The sequence below is a fragment of the Porites lutea genome, chromosome 3 (assembly GCF_958299795.1).
Source record: "Porites lutea chromosome 3, jaPorLute2.1, whole genome shotgun sequence".
NCBI classification, from domain to species: domain Eukaryota; kingdom Metazoa; phylum Cnidaria; class Anthozoa; order Scleractinia; family Poritidae; genus Porites; species Porites lutea.
This window is the reverse complement of record NC_133203.1, coordinates 4939123-4962272: the sequence shown is the minus strand read 5'-3', so window position 1 is coordinate 4962272 and position 23150 is coordinate 4939123. Positions and strand designations below refer to the sequence as shown.

Genomic DNA, 23150 nt, shown 5'->3' with positions numbered 1-23150 from the left:
TTTAACTCCTCTAACATTAGCATGTATACTCTCCATGCTTTGCTCATGGTTGCATTTCCTGTACCTGGCAATAATTAGGACAATATTATTGATTTATTAAACAAAACCTTCCCCTTCATTCATCAATTGTCTTATTCTCATAACTTTTCATTTGACTCAGAAGTGATATAATTTATTAGAAGTAATTAGCATCTGGTCATTGCTAGGTCTTAAATTTTTAATAACATTCCACACAAGTTGCTTTAGCAATCAAAAATAACATTTTATTATAAATTTTATTCAACAGTGCTTAGACAGTGCCTACATTCTGCTCACATCTATCCTTGCTTGCAAATGCACATGTATGTCCAACTGTGTTTTCCCTCTCCCTGATTTTTCACCAGGGGAGAAGAAAAAGCCAGAAATATGCCTGTGTTTGCAGGCTAATTTTAAGTTTTCATTAAATATTTGATATTTTTCCTCCTGGGCAATACACAGTAAATTGAAATAAGTTAGTTTCTATAACAACATGATTTTAAATCTACTAATTTAATGGCTGCAGCTGCCAGATTGGAATTCATATTTTGTTTCCCCGCACTACTATTCAGCTAGAGTGTAAAAGAAAAAAATTATTGGTACTGGCATCGATAAACACTCTTCAAGCACACACTTCCTTCCGGTTTTAGAATGCGCCATCATAAAAAAAATGCACTAAACATTTAACAAGTGTTTCAACACCAGTTGTGAAAAATGGCTATCTCCAATTTCAAAGAAGAAATTATAGGACCACATGCACCATAAAGCTGAAAAATGCTGAATTCCTGAAAAAGTCTACTTACTCTAGCTGCCCCACAAGGATTTAAACAATAGCCAACTTTTGAATATCTCTAGAAGAAGGGAACACCCCTGAAAAATGGACCATGAAATAGAGTTGATCCGTCATTGTTCTCCAGTTGTTTTTAAATTTGCTATGTTTAGGGGGACACATCTACTGGGGAGGGGGGACCCACATGACAGGGGCAGGGATGCTCGTCTTTTAAATTTTGAAATTTGGTCTTACTTAGGGTTTCCTGGGCAAAAAGCCATCATATTTAGCCACAAAGGTCTCTTTTAGGGTTGCACGCGAATTAATATAAAAAAAATTATATGATTTTAATTCGTTTTATTTACTCGATTCATGTAATCAAAGTTTAAAATGGTCTCTTCATATGATCTTTTGGGGGCCAAAAAAAGTTGGGCCATGCCCAGATTAGTTTCCTTTAGGGGTTTAATTCAATTCCCGACGAGCATCCCCGCCCCCTTCATATGGGAGTCTCCCCCAGACCCATCTCTGTGAAAGCAACTTAGTGCCACTCATCCACTTTAACCCTTTAAGCCCCAATATCCACATACAAATTCTCCAAACTGATCTCCATACATTTCCTTCATGAAAGAGTTGAGAGAATTTGATAAAAGATCAAAGCATTTTCCCTTAGGTGATCATTTTATTAATTCTCATAACCTAATCTCTTGACATTGTATGGATATGGTTAGGAGAAAATTGATGTTAGTCACTATTGGGACTTAAAGGGTTAAAGAATTAGTTGAGAGAATTTGATAAAAGATCAAAGATTTTTCTCTTTTTGATCATTTTATTAATTCTCACAGACTTTGTTCTTGACAATCTATGGATATCGTTAGGAGAAAATTGATGTTGGTCACTATTGGGACTTAAAGGGTTAAAGAATTAGTTGAGAGAATTTGATAAAAGATCAAAGATTTTTCTCTTTTTGATCATTTTATTAATTCTCACAGACTTTGTTCTTGACAATCTATGGATATCGTTAGGAGAAAATTGATGTTGGTCACTATTGGGACTTAAAGGGTTAAGAGCAACTTGACTATATTTTTTGTTGTATACTGCTGTTTTATCCCAATCCTTGTTAATATCAGCACCCTATTAACATAGTGCTCTGTCTGTAGTTTGATGTAAACGAGTTTAACTATCCAGTAGTCTTGAATGGAAATGGAAATCTACGAAGCTGGCAGTCAAACTCCAAGGGAGAGTATAGATCTTAGAGAAGAACAATCTCTGATGCCAGCTTTATATCTTGGTAGCCATGCATAGGAACCAAAAATTTATGTACAAGATGGCATTTGTGGTCCTACAAAGTGCTCATTCATTGAAAGGGGTAAGCCAGTTTACGACGATCATGTGACCCTCAACTCCTGAGACCACCCTGGTGGCTTACAGTCGTAAGTGAACTGCAGTTCCTCAAAACTGCAGCTTGCTTCTGATGCTCTGCTCTCCTTTGGTTCCAACTCTATGTTGTCACTGTAAGGATTTTCAAGTAGCTTTAGGACTTGCTGAACCTGAAATAGTGAAATATGAACATCAAAAAAAGGAGCAAGCCAGTAGATTAGACATAGAGGAAACTCTTCTCAGAATCCTTTTGAACGCTGACGACTATGTTAAAATATCAAAAATATGTCTTATCTTCAACAATTTGTGCTAAGGGACACTTACATTTACCTAATAATCAAAAAGAAGTAACTGTCTTTAGTTCTGTCTATTTATATAATAATATAGTTTATTTTAAGATACTGCTTTAGTATGTTTAATATCAGAAATGGTAACAGAGGCCACAAACTGGTACCGATTTTGAACCATTAGAAAATTAATTGGGTACATTTCCGATAACTGGGTCTGGATAACTGGATAACATTTCTGGATAACTGACAGGATATTTGGATGCATTCCCTTAGTTGGCTGTTATTACTACAATTAGAGTTGTAGTATATTCCACCCTTTCTGTTTCCTTTTTCCTCAGCCACCTAGATTAGTTCATAACTATATTTGTGGCTGGAGCTTCTCCGTAATTTATTATGAATTAAAATAATAATAAATTTTGTTGTTGTTGCTATAAATTACCTCTGAAAAGTCTCCTTTTTCTGCTGCAGAAATGGCATTTTGTGCAATGTAGTTTCTGAGAATGAACCTAAACAAAACACAAGCAAATGGTCATAATTTGTGAAGTTTTATTTTTTTATCAGTAGTACATATGACTTAGCTTTGAATATTATTAATGTATCTACCTGGGGTTATTGGATTTCATAGCTTTAACTCTTTCCATGCTGGCCTGCAAGATGAAAATGCAAAAAATTTTAAACAAAATAAACAATATTATTTCACCTTCACAGAAGCTGCAAGTTTGATTGAATACAGACTGGCTCCCTGTCTCCTTTCGTATTGAATTTAAAATTATGTTAATTACTTACAAAGTACTACATGATCGAGCTCCAATCTATATACAGGAACTCCTTCAATTGTATACACCCAGCTGCAATCTTACATCCTCTAACAGAAATTTATTAGTTAAACCCTATTTTAATCTCAGTTCGTATGGTAAACGAGCTTTTTCTGTTGCTGCTCCGGAATTTTGGAATAACTTACCTGAGGATATTAAATCTGCAAACTCAATTGATGATTTTAAACGCGAACTTAAAACATTTCTTTTTATGCGAGCTTATGAATCGTGACGTTTTTATTGTTATCTGATTTTTTATCTATTGTGTACATTTATCTATTTTGTAGTTAGCGTCTAGTTTTAATGTCAATTTCTTGCGATTATTTTTACTTTTTACTTCTATCTAATTTTTTGTAAACTGCGCCTTTGAATCTTGTAGAAAAGGCGCTATATAAATGGATTATTATTATTATACAGACCCTCTAAAGAATAAATTTGGTAAAATTATTTTTATAAGTAGTGTATCTTAAAAAACTGCTGTATTTTTATTTTAAAAAATAAATGTGATGAATGATTATTATGATACAAATGATTTAATTTTATTAATTGAAACTGGGAAAACATACCATCTCTCGATCTTGCACATTTTGAAAATCAGCATTTAGTCTGGACCTGAAAAATAATAGTTAATTTGACAAATTTTTTAATGTCAAAAAGCTCAAGTAGCATAAAGATGCAAATAGTTTTGTTGCTTCACCTATATTTTTCAATCCATTCTTGCCACAATTTTCTATCTTTTGCTCTTTTCTCCTCTGGCTTTAACTCCTGCAAAATGGACGTTTACTAGTAAACAGTTGTGCATTGACAGAGAACCTTTAAACAGGCGTTAGGTACTATACTAGAAACTTACAGACAAAGAAGATGTCCTATATTTGGGTCTTAAATCAGTGAGCCAGAAGTGTCTTAAAAAGGTGTCTGCTCAATTCACTGTTTGCATATCTCCCATTATACCTTGTTTGCCCACCCCCCCCCCCCCTGCAAATTTTGCATAACCATTTTTCTTGGGTATTACAGTCATCCCAAGAAGAACTGAAGACAATGCTTAAATGGAAAATGTTGGGGGGCAAACAAGGTGTATTATGTGAGAGTGGCAAAATACTAGAGAATGCTAGTGTCTGTTTTAAAAGGATTGCACTGTTACTATAAAAAAACAATAGTAAAAACCTTCATGTGACATGTGCTTGCAACCATCTTGTACACTAGGAAAATAAGGAAAATAATAAGGAAAATATCTGTCTTACATTCATTTTCTCCACTTTCTCTCTCCTTTCCAGTTCTTTCTGAATCAATGTTGCTCCTCCTCCCAGCTGTTCCAGGAGACTAGGGCTATTCTGAAGTAACATCATCAGCATCTGGAACTCTCTAAGATGGAGAAGAATCATAAATTATATTGAATGTAAGATTCAGACACTGACTCCTACCTACATCACTTGAAAAATGTGAAATTGGAAAAATATGACCTGACAAATTCTAAAAATAAAGGACAAATTGAGATAACTTTTAGTGTTATTTGACATTTCAAAGCAGCTTCAAGAATGAAAAAGTAGTTTAATAAACCCCCAGAAACCCATAAGGGGTTGAAATGTGTAACTCGCGTTCAATGCTTGTGAATATTCATTTTGACCATATTTGGAAATCTTAGTGACAGATATCCATTTCAACAAAATGGCTGCTGCGCGATCACCATGCAGATGTTTTAAGACAAGACTTCTGCATTTCAAGGTTAAAAATACACCGTTAAAAGACAAAAAATCCAAAGAGAAAGTTCAAAAGAATGCTCAGCTTTCTTTTTGTGGAGAAAGGGAAGCTTTTCGTCAAGTAAACGTCCTTTGAGGAATTCAACCTTGTTTTCTTCACGGCGGAGCCCATGGTCTGTTTTGAAATGCAACCAAGACAGCGAAGTTTTTGCTGAATTTTCAGGTACATTTTGCACTCTATGGCCAAGACAATTACGTTTTTGAAAGGGAATTTATGTATTTTTAAATGTTTCATAGACGTTTTATAAATTTTTCTCTTCGGCGCTAAAGAAAAATTACAAAATGTGCCCTGATTCAAGATGAATTTTGTGCTGAATTTTGCCATGTGCTTAGCCGATGTCACTTGCGTGAACGGATCCACGATTCAGATAGTGTTTTCCAAATTGCTTTAAAGGATTAACTTTTTGGACTTTGAATAAAAATTTTCAAGAAACGGCTTCTCTGTCTATTGTTTTGAGTTTGTTCAGTCATAAAATTAGCTCAAAACACGATCGTGACTACAACGTCTAAGTTTTAATTTTAAAAGGTTTTAAAATGCTTCTCACATTCATTACAAGCATCATATCACTTTATGCGAAGATGTCAGGTTTTGGACACTTTCGATACGCAGCTAATGAATTTTATTCGAAAATATTTTTCACTGTTTATTCTAGACTTTTAACATAAAAATTTTAACAGCCTATTTGCAGTATAAGTTTAGGGTCAACGAGGCATTGTTTTTTGAAGTGACAACTTCAAAAACAAGTAGTTGCGAGGCCGTCAATGGGTTTCATAATGTTATGTTTGGCCCGGGTGGTAAGGCAATAATATCCTGCTCAGTGTTTCGGTAATATTCCTGGTTTCAACCTTTGAAAGCTTTCTCGGCTTTCGGGTGTTTTTCCCCCGTTTGTCGGCCATTCTTTTAAGCGGGCGCGGGAACCTGAAGTAAAATTACGTCACGTTGTTTATGAAGTTTGATTGGTCAGTTATCTCTTCTTCTCGTTCCAAATATGGTACTTTCGAAAATGAATAATCACGAACATCGGACAAAGCAAACATATGAGAGTTACACGTTTCAACCCCTTATGAGTTTCTGATACCCCTTAACTGATGATTCAACATCACCGGGGCTACTCAACAAAGATTTCTCTACCCATTCATATACTTCACCTCATAAAATCCCTGAAGCCCAGACAAGGTACCCCTTTTGGGCCACGCCTCCCAGTATAGGACTTTCTAGGGAGTACCCCCCCCCCCCCCACCCCACCCCCATCCTTCACCATTCTATAGGATGAATATTTTGGTATTACCTTTCACATGAAACCTCTTTGGTAGATCTTTTGCATTAGTAGTACAAATAATTTATTTCTTTGGGTTTTACAAAATAGAATCTTCTTATATAAATTCTACCTTGGCCACTGTTAATGGAGGTTTAAAGGACTCAAAATTAAATCTAAATTAAGCTGCACCTTGCTCCAAGGAAGGGTTTTGTTGACTTCTTCAAGTCCTCCACTGTTTGACACTGGGAAATCAGGTATTCCAAAATGTTTTCATCACTACTAGAGATAGAACAACAAAAATATAGACCTAATCAAACTTAACAAGTACATCTACTTATACATTATTACCTAATTTGCAAGATAACAATCCATACTAATGGAATACAATAAACTGGTAAACTAATGTATCAGTGTAAAATTTTGTATAGGTATTTGTCTATGGTGAGAATTTTTCTACCTGTCTTTCCCAGATAAGGTGTTTTGTAATGATATCCTGCGGAGACATCTGAAGCAATTTGTGAAATCAGCTCCTAGGTGTATGAAAATTAAAAATTTGCCAATAATAAATTATATTACTTGAAGGAAAAAATCAAAAATGCTTTCGATTATTTTGCTCTCTCATGAATACCCATTAATAAAAATGATTATTATTTGTTATAATTTTTATACAGGTCTTCTGATCTGCTAAATTTTTATCAAAGCATTCAATACTTGAAAACTGTAACTGACTGGAGAAAATTATTGCAACATACATAGTTACCTGTCTGATGCATTGTTTCTAAAAGGCTCTTAACAAGATCTCTGAAAGTGCAAGATAAATGAAAGATATGTTTATTTATGATAATATTAACTTTAAAACTCACTTTGTTAACTATTCCGACTCAATTAATCTTGGATGACCTGAGGAAACAGGGTTTGCAAAAAACTTTAGAGAAGATGAAGGAGGAAAAAACTTTAAGCAGGTCGTCAAAGCTAATGGTTTCATCCAATGAAGTGTTGAGTAACAAATACGACAGATTTACTATTCTTCTTCAAAATAATAATTAATTTTCTCTCTGAGTAACTGTCACATCTGTGACGATCAAGTGGTGATTACTGCTGATAAATGGAGCTTTTGGAGAACCCTAGATGGAAAATATTTATACTTGTGTTTAATACCCCTAACAAACTGTATCTGTATCCCATCCAGACTGAAAGAGGGGTTGTGAGTTGGGAGGGGAGGGGGGGGGGGGGTGTTACCACAAAGACTGTCTGTGTAATAGACTTATTACATACTCATCCTCAGGCAGCTGCTTTTGCAAAAGACCAAGCTACAAAATAAACATGAATCATAATATTATTATTATAATAATAAATACTATAGTCACTACTACAAATCAAATAAAGCACATGCAAGTAGGATGTAGAATATTATGTAACATCAGAGCTTCTGTGGGCCCACATGATATGACTATTTAGGGAAGGGTGAGGTTGATGTTGATATGTTGTGGGTGAAATCTTTTCCCAGGTTAGACCAGTATTCAGCCTAGTTTGAATCATAGTTAATTTTCCTTTGTTCCCCAGCCTTTAAATGGTTTAAAGCAGAGAATGGAAATCAAATGGATTTGTCCAACAACACACTAATTCACTCTGTTAGCCAATTATTAACTTTTGCCTATACAAAACTTCACATAAAATTACAGTCACGGCAGCTCAAGCGTACCCCCCAAGATTGCATTAATGAATTGATTATTTGAAAAATGAATCCATTAGTTGTTGCCACAACCAGTCTTGAATTCAAATTTGCCTTCCTGCATGCATAATGAACAGTGTATTTTTCACGATAACTCCTCTGTATTTGGTCAGATTGAAAAATCTTTGCATGGATAAAAAAATTTTATCGACATTTTAAAGACATTTACATCAAATTCAAGGAAACTGAGTTGGCAGAAATTTCATGTCCTCGAGTGTGAATTCACTGCTCATTACGTATGCAGGAGTGCTGAGATGAAACTGAAATCTGCAACTACAATGGAACCCCATTAATATGGTCACCACTGGGCCAAAAAAATTTGCTGTATTAACAGAGTGGTCGTATTAACGAGGGTTTTTTTACAAGAAAATGTATGGTGGTTTTTGCCAGGTGGCCAAAAAAAGTGGCCGTAATAACGAGGTGACTGTATTACTGAGGTGGGCATAAAGTGGGTTTTCACTGTACCAACTGATTCAACCTTTGAATAATAAATTCATTAATGCAATCTTTGGGGGTATGCTTGACCTGCCCTGACTGTAAGAATGAAAATATTTGCACATGATGTTGTTTCAAATAAGGAAAACCTACCTTGAGCCTCATCTTCTCCATGTAGCACTTTTGAAATTCTGTATCATAGCTGAAATGCAAGTAAATGATATTAATATGAGTACAGAGCGGTCATAAAATATCTGACCTGAAATTAAATACATTTACCATTGCAAACAATTTATTGAAAAAAGTAATTATGTCTGACTAAGAAGTTTGAAAAATAACATGAACCTACATCTCTTCTACAGCAGCCTTGGATCTTTCCAGAGGTAGAACATCCTTGATGGCCTCTGCTAGCTTGATCAAATTCCATTTGCAGATGCTTGGCTGAGCCTCATAGCTATACCTTCCTTGGTCATCTGTCCAGAAACAACAACATTAAGCTTCAACTGACCTTAAATAGGGTAGTACATTTCATGACACTAACACAAATACATGGGTACAAGTTATTAAAACTAAAATATTATTAGCAACAATGTCTTGCTGTGACTTATGTCCTTGTACCTTCAATATCTGTTACAGGTCAAAATTAAATTCAGGTTAAAATGTTTTAACCTACTGTAAAATTCCGAAAATAAGCCCTGGGGCTTATATTCTTCAAAGGCCCTTTTTGAGGGGCTTTTTTTGGAGGGGCTTATATTCAGAGTGGCTTATCCAGAGAGGGAAATTTGCGTTTCAAAATTGATTGGGCTAGCCTTATAGTTGGAAGTAAATTTGCCTTTTTTGCTGTGTTTTACTTTGTATTTGAGGGAAATTTTCCGAGTACAGGCACCTGTGGGGCTTTTATTTGGAAGGGCAATTTAACGGAGGGTTTTTTACGTTACGAGTTTGGGAGGCTTATATATGATATTTTATTTTACCTGAGGCATTGCAGATATGGTTAGGATCGTAGTGATCCAGGAAACCAAATGGTCCATAGTCAATTGTCAGGCCTAGAATACTCATATTGTCTGTGTTTAGGACACTGCAGGAAGAAAATAAATGAAAATTTTATGAAGTTTATAATCATCACATTCATTGAAGGAAAAGGAAAGCACATCCTAATCTGAGTTTGTGGGTAGAAGAAATAACTTAAAACATTATTTTGTGGTGACTGCAATTTCCAATTGGCTCTCACCATGGCTTTTTTCCAGGGGATCTAGGAGCAAGGAAATGATACCCACTGCTCTATTAGTTGGGTAGCTTGTCACGACACCTAGCCTCATCAAGCACACCTTTATCTGTGATTCTCACAAATTTTAACAAAGCCCCTCGATCGTCATTCTTCACTTTACTACCCTCAAGGTCGTGCTCTAAGAAAGATGCTCAGGGTCCCAGTAAGAAAAGGTAAGTTGCCTGGTGTCACTGGCCACTGCTAGAGCACAGGCCTGACATTTTTAGCCACTTACCCATGACAAAACCCAACACACTGCCACAAGGACACCACCTTTGCAGTAAGTCTTATTACTTCTTTAAAAAATGCCAGGTAAGTCTCCTCTTTACTCTCTGTGATGACCTTACAATAGCAAGAAAAGGAAAACAAAGCTAAACTCATAACCTGAGAACAACGAAAGTCATTTCTAGCTTTAAACTACCAGATACATAGTCTGAGAAGAACAATGTCATAATGATGATGACAATGATGGTGTTGATGATGATAATGTGAATGATGATGATGATGATGACAATTATGACAGTAATAACAATGACAAGTTACAAGGGCAGTAACAAAAGTATGATGATGACAGTGTGGTAATTAATAGTAAACACAATGAGCGTGATAAATAAAGTCATTTCAGTGATGATAGTTCCAAGAGTGACAGTAATGATGCAATGATGACATCAGTGACTGGCATTATGACCTCCGTATCAATCTGGATGCCTCCAAATTTTGTGGCACCATAGGTCCATCACAGACTTGTAGGTACCATGATTTTAAGCTAAGGGCCACAGCCCTTTCATAATAATTATTCTGAAAGAACAATGTCCAAGAGGCCTACTTGCCAAAAATGAGCATTTTGCGGCAAATTGTCTCTGAGATCGTAGCCCAGTTATACTCAGAAAACTCCATACAAACCCTTCTAAATTTTTTTGGGGTCAACCTCAAAAAAATTTAGAAGGGTTTGTATGGAGTTTTGTAAGTATAACTGGGCTACGATCTCAGAGACAATTTGCCCCCAAATGCTCATTTTTGGCAAGTAGGCCTCTTGGACATTGTTCTTTCAGAATATCCTGACAAATCCCATAATTTCAGAAATTTCATTTTTATGACGTCACACTTTAGTACTCTATTAGCTTAAGTTTTTTTAAATGTGTTCATGTATATCAAAGGAGAGTAGCCCTAGAATGAGAATTCAGTTTCCCCCTGCCGCTATCCCGTCATCTTTTACCGTAGCTTTTTAATATTTTTATTGTATGGTTGGAAAAGCACTATTAAACTTTAAACTTAAGCTAAGATGAAACCATTTTAACCTAAAAAATTGACATTACCTCTGGGAAAAATGTCTCTACAGTATAGTCAAGAAGCTGGCTCAGAATATCTGTGCGTCCTTCACTTGGTCCTCTCCGTCCAGTCATAGGGTCAGTGGGTTTAAATATTTCAAAGGAACCAAACCTTTGAACAAAGCACAGAATAGAAGACAGGTAAAAAAAAATAGCCTGAAAAAACAGCTGATATTTTACAATGCCAACACTGGTTTCTCTCCTTCCAATGACGTCTTAGGGATGAGTGCAAAAATTCCATATTGATGACACGTCACTACCTAGACCTAAGTGGTGTTTCTGATTGGTTGAGGCAAATTTCCCACGTGGCACAACCAATCAGAAGCACTCCCAAGATCTCGGTAGTAACCAGTATGGAATTTCTGTGCTCATTTCTCAGATGTCAATTTGTGGGGAAACCAGTGGTGGCACTGGAAAACGCTGGCTGTTTTCTCAGGTTAGTAAAAAAAAGACACTTTGTAAGTTCTATTATTAGCCTACACTACTGTACACAGGCAAACAGTAACATAATTTGAATGCAGTGTACCATAAATGATTGATAATCTATTAACAAATTAATGCCCCACCTTTGTTGAGTGCTTGATATAAAAAGATATCAACACTATATCGCTTGAGAAATAAGACCTCGACCAACTCTTGAGTTCTAAAGTTTTAATGTAGGGAAACTCTTGAAACTGGGTTCATATGACAGTTCGAGGAGTACATTTTTATATTAAATTGTGCATACTGAGTACGCGCCTCACTTAATTCTCTCTATATTCCCCTTAGTGTTTTACCAGTAGTTAAAATAAGCACCTCTCTTGTATAAGCACTGCACCCATAACAGGGAAAATGAAATATTAGTGCTGCGACACTTAATTGATCATTTACCATACTACTCAGAAACTTGTAGTCACCTGATGAATGTTGGAGCGATCCTCAGTATGATGGTACATTTTTCTCTTATGGGATTCCCATCATAAAAAATATCTCTGATAATTCTTGTATCTGAAGTCACACAACTGCCCGCTGAAGGAAAAGAAATTGAAAGGATTAACACCATGGTCAACTTAAAGGGAGCAGAAATGGGCAGGGTTGAAAGAGTATGGCAGGTATTTAACTGATATTTGTACTTCTTGACCATCATGGAATTTAAAGATTTGTTTTTACAGAGGAGTTCAGGCTGCAGAAGTAACGAGAACATCATTCTTCCAAGACCAGAAACAAAATTAATTTTATTAGGCACTCCACACCCTTTAGAGGAGCAATCACATGGAACACTTTAACAAACAAGGAAACAAGGGCCAAAACCTTAAAAGAATTTAAACGCTGTCTTGTAAAATTTGATACTGATAAAATGCATTTCGAACCAATCTTAGCTACTACTAAAAATAGAGATATCGGTTACAAATACTTTTAACAGTTTAATTTTTTAATTGTACATTTTCACGACCTATTTGAAACATTTTTAACAGTTTTTAATTTTTAATCGTACATTTGCTTTTAGTACTTCTTCCTTTTCTTGTAATAATATTGTTAGTATGCACGACCCCACCAGCAATGCTGATCTTTTTATCGTGCTAAAATAAAGTTCTTATCTATCTATCTACCTGTCTACCTGATTATGTCACTTACCTCGTGTGGTTGGGACTCCAAGAAAGTGCATAGCCTATAAATCATAAACGCAGGTTTTATTAGTTACTGCACTACTGACCATGTATTATCATGAAAAAAGCCAAAGTCAATCACAGGCTAAAAGTTTTTAACCCAGGCTGATTCTTCATTTCCTTTGTCTCCTATGGCTGGGAGACAAAGGAAACTGAGGCCCAGTTCAGTGCCGAACTTTTCAGGAGCCAAACCTAACACATTGAATTAGGTTCATGAAAAGTTTGGCATCTGAATCAATTAGGAATACCTCATTCAATATGGAAGGGCTAAGCCATTCTTACCACCTAGAATGGCTGGGAATTTCGCCTTTGGAGTGACTCTGGAATGCTTTTGATTCAGACGACGAACTTTTCATGTGTCGGACCTAGTGAATACAGTATTATTATATACATACTGAGAAATACTCACCAAAAAGTTGTGTTGTAAATTTTGATACATAAATGAGTTCTAGCCAATCAGAGGAGTGAACTATGGTTTTCACACGTGAAAAAAATGATACGTCTAATCAGAATTGTGAACGATGTTTTTTTCACATGTGAGAAAAATAATATGTCCAATCAGAAGCCACAGAGGTGTGTGAGTTTCGCGCCAAAATTCCTGCCTTTTCTTGCAGCTTGCTGAGCGCCGCTTCGCACACATTCGAGGAGAAAAGTTTTTCTCAAAGAGCTTTTTCTTGTTAAAAAAGTGAAAAACATTTCAGAAATGGAGTGAAATAGTTTCGTTTGTTTCACTGTCGATAAAGAAAACTGTGGAGAGCTGGTGAAACAACAGCAGAAGGGGAAAAACAGAACAAGACCTAAGCTTACATTGTGCATTTTGTTCGAGTTACTTTGTCTTCCATTTATAAGCTTAAGCTTATATTGAAACCGGCCAAAATTCACTCATTTTCAATTGTACATTTAAAGATTACTTATTATGTCTTGTAGTTCTTGGATTACCTCATATCCTTACCGTCATTTATGTTTTTAAGAAACGTTTCCACTAAAAAGCCGATACTTCATTTTCATTGTTATTTCATGGTGTGTAGCGGCAAATTAAAGCATTTTAGAAAGATTTAAAATAAAAAGGCCACCAAAATGATGAATGTCTCAGTATATATACAATAAACACAGTACCACATGTAAAGTGCTTCATACGGTATTTACCCACTTGTTATTTTTGTATCAAAAATCTCACTTGTTTGATTTCTGATACAAAAACAACTCGTGTGTAAATACCGTACGCCAGCACTTTCCATGAAGTATTCTCTATTTATGACGTATTTTGTGAGCAGTTCAACCGAAATCAGCATTTTTATCCTTTTGAATTTAGTTCGGCTGGAATTAAGATCAGTGTCTGAATCAGAACAGCCGGTCTAAATAATCTGGATCGACCTTATTTGAATTAGGCTTGGCTCATGAAAAAATCAGTATCTGAGCCGGGCCTGAGAATCAACAAAGGTTAAATCAAAATAAACCTAAAATCAAATTTGACCTGGGTCTTAGGATCTTAGGAAAAAAAAAAAAACAACAAAACAACATTCAGGGCAAGTTTCAATAATCTGGCCTTCCCAAAAAGCTGAAAAAAAATCAGATGTGCTTGGTTTTCTGTAGTATCCTCAAGACATACACCCTTGATAACTTAGCAGCAAAACTGCTTCATGTGTACAGTGTTTTGGGCATAAAAACCCAATAATAATGTATAACTAGTCACCTCACTGCAGAGGAATTCCCTAATGCTTGACCGTAAAACTTTTCGGCCATCTGCGTGCCTTGAATAAGGTGTTAAACCAGCACCTTTGAACTGTATTTCCCATCGCTCGCCTTTCCTATTGACTACCTCACCAAGATACCTGCAACAGGCAATCAAACAAATAACAAGTTATTCTTTCAGCATGCCAACAAGATTAAAATATGGTTGATATGAAAGAGACGCCAAATAGAGGCAGCCATTTCAAAACTGCACACCCACCTTAAATTCAATAAAAAAAACCTTGTATATCAAAAATAATTTTTTATGTGAAGTTTAAGACAACAATATTGCTAAAGCATTGATAAAGAGAAATGGTTACACTATGGCAGCTGGTGTACTTAGAGTTCCTTAAGGTGCTAATTGGGACAAGTCATTTACAAGAGAGATTATCCCAAAGTTGTCAACCAAACTGGAGAGTTTCTGTGGACATCCTCTTCCAAAACCAGTTCCAGAAGCATTTTAATACTGTATACTGTTTCCGATTGGTGTGAAAATAGGCCAATGAAGCAGAAATTTCGAAATTTTACAAATTTTATACCGTGGCATTATTTTCGTAAATGGCAGAAATCCTGGTTGGTGAAATAGCAAACTGTTTACTTGTGAAGTACTTTGGTTGATCTTGGATCAGCATGAGGCGGGTGTTTTGGGTATAAGGTACTGTATCTTTCACCTGGTAAATAACAAATGATTTGCAGTATGCTGTCTCCTAAAAGCTTGGATATACTGAGAAAAAAGGTGGGGAAATTTTGGGTATACTGTCTAATATTAATTTTATTCTGGGTATAACAGTATATTTCTTTCCCCTAGCCTATGTGTAGCCGTAACCTACCTCCGGGGAGAAAACAACAGGGTGAGGGTATGGCTACACAAAAGCTACCTAACCACCTGGCTTCCATGCTAGCGGAGGTCTCTTACAGCAAGAGAAAATGGTGAGGAAAGAGAGAGACCTCTGCCAGCCTCCGATGTGTTCTTTCAAGTAGCTACTGACCAATTTTGTGGTCAAAACTTACTTATTTTCAAAACTGGTTTTGTTTAATGTGGAATGCGCGTGTCCTGTTTAGACTGCATGCTGGAAATTTCTGAGCCCAGAGTTGCTGTCACACAAACCGGTTTTGCAAGTTGTGTCACACATGACTGAAATGTCTTGAGTGGTTATGTGCTGCTCAAGCCTACGAATGTGGAGACAATTTTAGAAAGAGTTTGCATTTACTAGTAAAATAGCGTAGATCATTGTCACATGACATCACAGTGGACATATTGGTGGACCACAAAAATGGCCAGCCATGTTAATGTACCAAAAAATTCCTGTGTGGGATTAAACACTTTTCCTTCACTGCCCGCATGAGTGAAAATGATTTGTCACCTTCTAGAAATAGACCAGCTTTGATGCCCTACTTTAATTAAATATTTTATTTTGTAACTGATTTTGGGAACTGTTGTGCGTATGAAATACTATAATCCATGAAAATCATGATCCCTTTTGGCGATACATGCATAGGTATTTGGGGTGATACATGGAGAGTGCCCATTCCCCCCCCCCCCCCCTCCCCACGGGAATCTATTACATCATCTTTACTAGAGCTTACATGGCAGCCCCATCTCCAAGCTGACCAGAAAAATAACCGAACTGATGACCACAGTAGCAATGTGCTGAGGGCTCCGCACCAGGTAAAAGTTTATTGCCACTGAAATACTCGGGGAAATCGTCGCGTTTCAACTCCTCTTGAGGCAAATCTAGGAGAGACATTGCTTGAGAAGAATATGCAACTGTTCTTGCATTTTCCACAGGAGCGGGTTCAACACGTGAAAAACAAGCTCCAGATACCTGTCGTACATAGTTTTTGGTTTCCTTGTCTATGGGTAGCGTTCTCAACGCCAGATTGTCGAAATTGAGGGTTTCCAAAGTGACGTTTCCACTCGCCATCTTGAAATCACCAAGTTCCTTTTCAAAGTTCGTGCAGAAAAACTTAAAATGTAAGTGCTTGCAACATACGTTTAAGGCATAGGAAGAAGGTAACAATTTCCTTTTCAATGCGAGATTGTGATTTAAAGTCCACCGCCAGGAAAGTATTCTCTTCGAGCAGCTAAAGAATGACATGTACCTGATTGTGAACCCAATGACCGGCAAATGCAAGGAAATCCGAATGGTTCCGAATCCTTCCGATTGGTTCCAACATTTTCCGACTTTCTCTGACCCAGACCTCCGACGCTCGTCGTCTTTGGACCGAGGAGCGGGCGAGAGGTTTTTTGGAGCGTGACTTTTATCCTCGTGCTGCATACAGAATTCAGTTTGTGTCTCTGTGAACGGTTGCTTTTTGTGGAAAATATTGTAAAACAATGGGCGAAATAACGTAAGAAATAAGCTCCCTTAGCATCGCTTTTCCTAGATTTTGTACTTGCTTAATACAGTTTTATTTCTACGTTTAGGTCGCTTCATCCAGCTACAAAATGGGCTCAGCGAAAAGACAGATTATTGCTCACGATAGAATTGTCCGATTGTCAAAAACCAGATATTTCTATTACTTCAACACATCTTCGTTTCAGGTAAGAGGGCGATGTTTGTTTTTTCGTACGTTCCACAACATTCTTTGCAGAATTCATGTAGATTTCAGTGACACACTGAATGTACATGTACATTTTTTCGAATTCGGTGCAAGCAATACCAAAGAGATTAAGCTTTTAACATAAAGCCTTCCAGTACCTTGGAAAATTTGTGCTATTTCTTTGAGCAAGCGTATTCTTTTCTTTTCTTATTATATTTTTAAAAATCGCAGTGCAAAAGGAGGAAAGGAACAGAAAATTTATTCGTTGGATTTGGAATTCCATAAAGACGTTGTCCCCGAGGTAAGCCAAAAATGTAATTCCAGGTGTACGGTATAAAATAGTTGTACAAGTATAAAAGCTTACATATTTCACTTTTTTGGTGTGCTTTGTATTTTTGTGGATGGTCTGGCTACTTTGCGACTCTAGGATTAAGATTATTGATACTTGATTGAACATCAGTGGTGGAAAACCCCATTATGTTTGGTTCAGAGAGTGACAGCTATATTTGTCAGGGCCATCCTTGTTGTGGATATGCAGTTAGTAGGCGGGCATTTAACAGCCAGGAAGTTATTTTGGTTCTGTTCTCCTTTTGTTTCCTATGAAAGTGGTTGGGGTTCATGCTCAAAAACAGCCGACCTTTCATGATGCGGCTGATGGTTTCCCCGCAAAATGATGTCTGAGAAAAGAGCACAAAAGACACATCACATCACAGATCTGGGTAGTGCTTCTGATTGGTTGGAAATTTGCTTCATCCAATCAGCGGCCCTACCCAGATCTGGGTAGTTACGTGTCATCAGTAAGGAATTTATGTGCTTGTTTCTCAGATATCATTTTGCGGGGAAACCAGTCGTGTCATCACAAAATATCAGCTGTTTTCTCAGGCTAGGGAAAATCCCTACCCCTGGCCCTTACTGACAGCCATGTTTGTGTTGGATGCCATCTTAGTCCAGAAGCTAGAAAGGGTTTTATGCAGAAACTAAGATTTCTCAAAGACTAATGGATGCCACTACAGCCCCAGGGGGGCTAGGTGAGGGGTACTCCCATATATGAGCCTGATAAGTATGTCCTGCCCGATAGGGTGTGGTTTTTGAGGGTCTCCTTCCCTAAGTAAGGTATCATTTTTGCCCTCGTTGGCATTGTGTTCCTGGTGTGATCCTTAGATAGGGTACCATTAGTATATCAGCTAAAATCCAGGTGTGGAAATACCCAGCTACATGAGAAACAAATCATCTGTTAAAACTGAACTTTACCATAAAGTATGCTGTGTGTTTCCATTGAATTCTTAGCTTTTGTTTTTTCCTTTAATCAGGTATCACTTTTCAGGTTTGGGCCTTAAATAGGGTATCAGATCAGGGTTTAGGTTTAAGACCCTGGGTGGCACACACCTATCCAAAATTCATGGGAAAACCCATCCTCCTACCCCTCCAGGACTTTAGCACAGTTTATATAAAGACAATGACTCAAAATTGTGGTGGCCAAGGATCCCACTAATATAAGGTATGTTCTGGCAGCACTCAGTAGTCTCTATGTTTGCCTTTTGGCGACAAGAAAAACAAATATTTGGTTTGAAAAAAAGGACTTTATCCTGGGCTTCATGGCTTTTTATGGTTGATAACTTGACAACAACAACAGCCTTATTTACTTCACATAACATATAGGATACTACTGGCCCACAAAGTAGCAGAAACACTAATCAAGGTGGGTCTCCATACTGTGGACTCCATACAGTTTTAGAGTATGCAGCCTAAATGAATTCCCATATGAAGAGCTGAATTTGTGGTTATTTCCCTATTGTTAGGAGTCTAAGCGGCACGTCACAGCAAGAGAAATTTCTTTGAACATAAAGAAGAAAGAGGAAGGACCTTATTGGCCAAGACTACTCAAAGACTCAAAGAAGGTATCCTAGAATGAAGATTATGTGAACTGCGGAAATAGAAATTTAAATGAAGATGTGATCGTCCAAGTGGTAATTGCATTTTGCAAATTCGCCTGAAAAAATTTGGGGACTTCAACAGGATTCAAACCCATGGCCTCTGCATTAGTACTGCAGTGATCTACCAACTTTGCTATGAAGACCCATACATTGGGAGCAAGCCAAAGAAAAATTATTTCTTGAGTTCAATTTTGGATCAGCTATTGCTTGAATTTCAATTACCACTCTTACGATCATTTTTCCATTTAAATTAGGATTTATCCTGTTCATAATTATACCTTTCCATTATTCTTTCACTGGAATTATGCAATAAAGTTCAAGCATAAACAAAATGACAACAATTGAATGAAAAGTACTAATTGTTGACAAAAATAGAAAAGTAAAAAACAGGGTACACACTGTATAAATTTCTCCTTTGTTGCTGAAAATGTTTGAAACACAATCCTTTGATTTATGATCGATTCCAGTAATGTGGTTATCACTTTTCTTGCAGCCTAGTTTCCTTCATACAGATTTCAACAGATGGAGAGATGAAGATGACTCTGAAGAAGAGGATACAGCAATAGATGATAACTTTGAGGCTGTAAGTAAATTGATTTTACGGGCTCTCTTAAAGTAACAAATTTCTTTATCTTTTGAACCCTTTTCACCTAAAGAACATTTTTTTTATAAGTGCACCAGGAAGCTTGCAATAATTCTGTCCTCAAACTACTTTTTAGTAAAGTTTTAAATTTTTAACCAAGTTAAAAGCATGTTAGTTAAGTATCAAACAAGTTTTGAACCATGAATATGACAATCTTGACTTTCAAGTTATTCATTTACAAGGTAGTTTTTGCTAATAAAATTTCCCTTCTTTGACTTTGGGTGAGGCTATAAAAAAAGGTGTCTCCGTTACTTTGCATCTGAATCATAAGCTATTTGAATTACTTATCAATCTTATACAGTGGAACCCCATTTTAATGAACCTCGCTCTAACGAAGACCCCGTTATAATGAAAAATATCTGAAAGTGGCAGAATTACAGTAAAACATGTGGAAACAAACCCCGCCATAACAAATAGATTTTGACGGTCCCAAAGTACAATTATTTACCCTGCTGTAACAAATGTTTTGTCCAGTCCCTCACAGCAGCCATGACAGATTTGAGTAGAAGGCGAGCTTGCTTTAATTTAAAGTGTTTTTGAATTTGATGCCTTGATTGTCAGCACTTTACACTAATAGTTTACAGTATGAAATGAATAAAAATGTTTTCTACGTGCAGTATTGAATTTTTGGTAATTGTTCTTTATTAAATTACCCCACTATAATAGAAGTAGTGTGGAGGATTTATTCCTGGATATTGGGGCTTAAAGAGTTTCATTATTAAAAATTTGTTAAAATATTATTGCTTTTACTTTTAAAGATGATGAATCAAATGGGTGCAGCTGGTGGACAGGTGAGTTAGATTAAAGGAGATGCTGTAAAGCAGATAATTTTGACATTATCTACCACTAAGCAGTACGTATGTTGCCTGTTTTAGGTTTGCTTTTCTGTATTTCTTCATTAGTACAGGGATCAACGTGCTAGGATTCTAGGTCACTCGTGATGTCTTACAAACTTTTTAACGTGCTATCTATAAAACACTTATATACTATAGACGCACGTAAATGAAAGAAACTCAACTAACGTAATAGAAACGCATTGTCGAACTTTGTAGATGTATAACCATAAGAATACTTAATGCACCATAAGAGCGTACTTACGTACCAATGTACGAACAAGGTGCCAAGTACTACCACCATACAAGTGTACTTACGTACCAACACTTAAGAAGAAGGTACAAAAAAAAGTATTACCACTATTCAAGCGTATGATGATGATGATGATGATGATGATGGTGATAATGACATTGATGTTGGCAGGGGCGATAACAACGATGTTGATGATGGTGATGATGATGGTGATGGTAATAATGACATTGATGTTGGCAGGGGTGATAACAACGATGTTGATGATGGTAGTGATGATGATGATGGTGGTAATGACATTGATGTTGGCAGGGGTGATAACAACGATGTTGATGATGATGAAGGTGATGATGACACTGATGTTGGCAGGGGCAATAACAACGATGTTGATGATGGTGATGGTGATGATGGTGATAACGACATTGATGTTGGCAGGGGTGATAACAAAGAGGTTGATGGTGATGCCAGATGGTGACAGCTGATGGCTAGAAGGGCATTTTTAGACAATTTTTGTGTGAGTTATTCAGTCTACTCATGCTGTGACTCTTAAGTTCAAACCATTGTAAAACTAACTTGTTCATTACTTTTTTGCAGGGTTTTGACCCAGGAGATGCTGGTGAATCAGATGACAGCGATGATGATGGTAAAATTCTGTCTTCTTTCCTTTATAAACTTTACATACCACTGGTTTCCCCATGAAATGACAACTGCAGAAATTCTATACTGATGATGCATCACTACCCAGATCTGTGTGGTGCTTCTGATTGGTTGAAGCAAATTTTCTGGGTAGTGACACCTCATCAGTATGGAATTTGTGCACTTGTTCCTCAGACATCATTTCACAGGGAAGCCAGTGGTGGCATCTTGAAATATTGGCTACGTTTGCGGGCTAAACTTTAATAATTTGAAGCTTTTTTCAGTCAAAGCTAATCAAGTATATTTTGAATTTCCACCTTTTGCAGATTTACCTGACCTTGAGAAATAAAAAGAAAAAAAATAGTTCATTGTATAGAAAAAATCCAATAGAGCCCATCAAGGAAGTCTCCAGCAGCCCAGCTCTACAGCTTGTGGTGATATTTCTGACTTTACTCCTGGTGGCCATGCATACAGTGTTTTGCTTCATTGTTGTGCTTCATGTGTAATGTGTTTTACTTGTTAATTGTCTCATATTAAAAACTGCAATGTTATTTGTTTGTCTGAAATAAACTTGCCATTTATGGCTTTTCTTAAAAGAATGGTATGATGTACATATGTTTTTTAAGGTTTCCAGGGAATGGGAGCAGGGATGTCGCTAGGGGCCGGCACTGCAGAGCTTACCACAGGTTCAAATTTTGAAAACAAAGACAGGGGGTAATTTGAAGAAACAGTGAGTGCTCTCCTTATCAGGCGGTAACTGGTAAAATGTACAGGTACCGCCTGAAGCAACACTTCTTATCAACTGCAACCACTAAAATACAATAAGTAGTTTAAAAAAAATAGCAAGTTGTGATCCGATCCAATTCTCACTAGGAAATACCAGAATGAATATATGGAAAAGTAATAAAGTATACACAGCTTTTCTTTTTATGGGTCACACATTTTGGAAAGAGAACATTAAGACGGAGTAAAATTTTTGAAATCAAATGTTTTGAATTGCTGTGTAAAGATAACAATGGCAGATTTGCCTAACATACTGTAAAATTCTGAAAATAAGTCCCAGGGCTTATATTTTTCAAAGACCCTTTTTGAGGGACTTATTTTTGGAGGAGCTTATATTCAAAGGGGCTTGTACACAGAGGGAAATTTGCATCTCAAAATTGATTGGGCTAGCTTACAGCTGGAACGAAATTTATGTCAGTAATTTGCACAAAGTTTTTACTGACAGAACTCGCTGTGAGGACATGGATCTTATTAACACTCAGCCATGCAAACTTAAAACACAACCGCAAATTGATTTATTAAAACACAATACTCGGTTCTAAGGTAAAGTAACATCATTGATAAAGTACGGAATACTGTTCACACAAAAAAATGAATCTTAACAAAAAGAAACCCAAGTAAAGAATGAAGAGTGAACTATGCAAACAGCAATAAACGGTAACACTTTTTGGCTGTAATCACTTTGGTACACAATAATTCTTTGGCAAATAAAAAATTTAAGTGGTACTGTACCGTTTTTTCTTTGTTTGTTTGTGTTTTGTATTTGAGGACAATTTCCGAGTAAAAGCCCCCGGGGGCTTATATTCGGAGGGGCAATATAACAGAGGTGTTTTTGTGTTAGGAGTTTGGGGAGCTTATTTTTTGGAGGGGCTAATTTTTGGAATTTTACAGTAGGTCTTAAAATGAGGGAATGACATTTCAGAGAGCTTAGCTCCTAAATTTCCCAGTGAGGGCGGCCCATGTCCTCACTCCACTACCCCCTTTCCCCCCCTCCCTAGGAAAATGCGCCTCTGGTGCATATTTTTCGCCTTACTGTCCATGAATGGTCCCTTACCTGCTGAGCTAAAACTGAGGGAGAACGCTGAGCAGTTGAGTAAAAAAGCCAG

General features: G+C 36.7%; 2 protein-coding genes across 2 annotated transcripts; one reads left to right on the top strand and one right to left on the bottom strand.

Moving 5' to 3' along the window:
• Positions 1 to 201: 201 nt before the first annotated feature.
• LOC140930266 (protein adenylyltransferase SelO, mitochondrial-like) lies at positions 202 to 16544 on the bottom strand. The gene is made up of 19 exons (XM_073379942.1): positions 16009 to 16544; positions 14384 to 14522; positions 12659 to 12692; positions 11941 to 12052; positions 11033 to 11156; positions 9952 to 10058; positions 9424 to 9527; positions 8799 to 8922; positions 8603 to 8651; positions 7558 to 7592; positions 7043 to 7083; positions 6740 to 6812; positions 6472 to 6558; positions 4508 to 4628; positions 3964 to 4031; positions 3833 to 3878; positions 3055 to 3098; positions 2891 to 2957; positions 202 to 2331 (listed from the first exon to the last, which is right to left on the bottom strand). The coding sequence occupies exons 1-19, from the start codon at positions 16518 to 16520 to the stop codon at positions 2170 to 2172; spliced, it is 2049 nt and encodes a 682-aa protein (XP_073236043.1). The 5' UTR covers positions 16521 to 16544; the 3' UTR covers positions 202 to 2169.
• Positions 16545 to 16639: 95 nt separating this feature from the next.
• LOC140929297 (very-long-chain (3R)-3-hydroxyacyl-CoA dehydratase-like) lies at positions 16640 to 21860 on the top strand. The gene is made up of 8 exons (XM_073379102.1): positions 16640 to 16773; positions 16850 to 16966; positions 17197 to 17266; positions 18765 to 18863; positions 19393 to 19482; positions 20301 to 20333; positions 21220 to 21268; positions 21588 to 21860. The coding sequence occupies exons 1-8, from the start codon at positions 16760 to 16762 to the stop codon at positions 21608 to 21610; spliced, it is 495 nt and encodes a 164-aa protein (XP_073235203.1). The 5' UTR covers positions 16640 to 16759; the 3' UTR covers positions 21611 to 21860.
• The last annotated feature ends 1290 nt before the right edge of the window (positions 21861 to 23150 follow it).

What these genes read in the sequence shown, in the direction of transcription:
- LOC140930266 (XM_073379942.1), bottom strand. Translation starts at nt 16,520, where the DNA reads ATGTCATTCTTTAGCTGCTCGAAGAGAATACTTTCCTGGCGGTGGACT. An exon ending in AAGCAGCTGCCTGAGGATGA is followed by an intron (nt 7,084 to 7,557) that starts GTATGTAATAAG and finishes TTGCACTTTCAG; the next exon opens with AGATCTTGTTAAGAGCCTTT. An exon ending in ACCTTATCTGGGAAAGACAG is followed by an intron (nt 6,559 to 6,739) that starts GTAGAAAAATTC and finishes TATCTCTAGTAG; the next exon opens with TGATGAAAACATTTTGGAAT.
- LOC140929297 (XM_073379102.1), top strand. An exon ending in TCAACACATCTTCGTTTCAG is followed by an intron (nt 16,967 to 17,196) that starts GTAAGAGGGCGA and finishes TAAAAATCGCAG; the next exon opens with TGCAAAAGGAGGAAAGGAAC. An exon ending in ATAAAGACGTTGTCCCCGAG is followed by an intron (nt 17,267 to 18,764) that starts GTAAGCCAAAAA and finishes CCCTATTGTTAG; the next exon opens with GAGTCTAAGCGGCACGTCAC.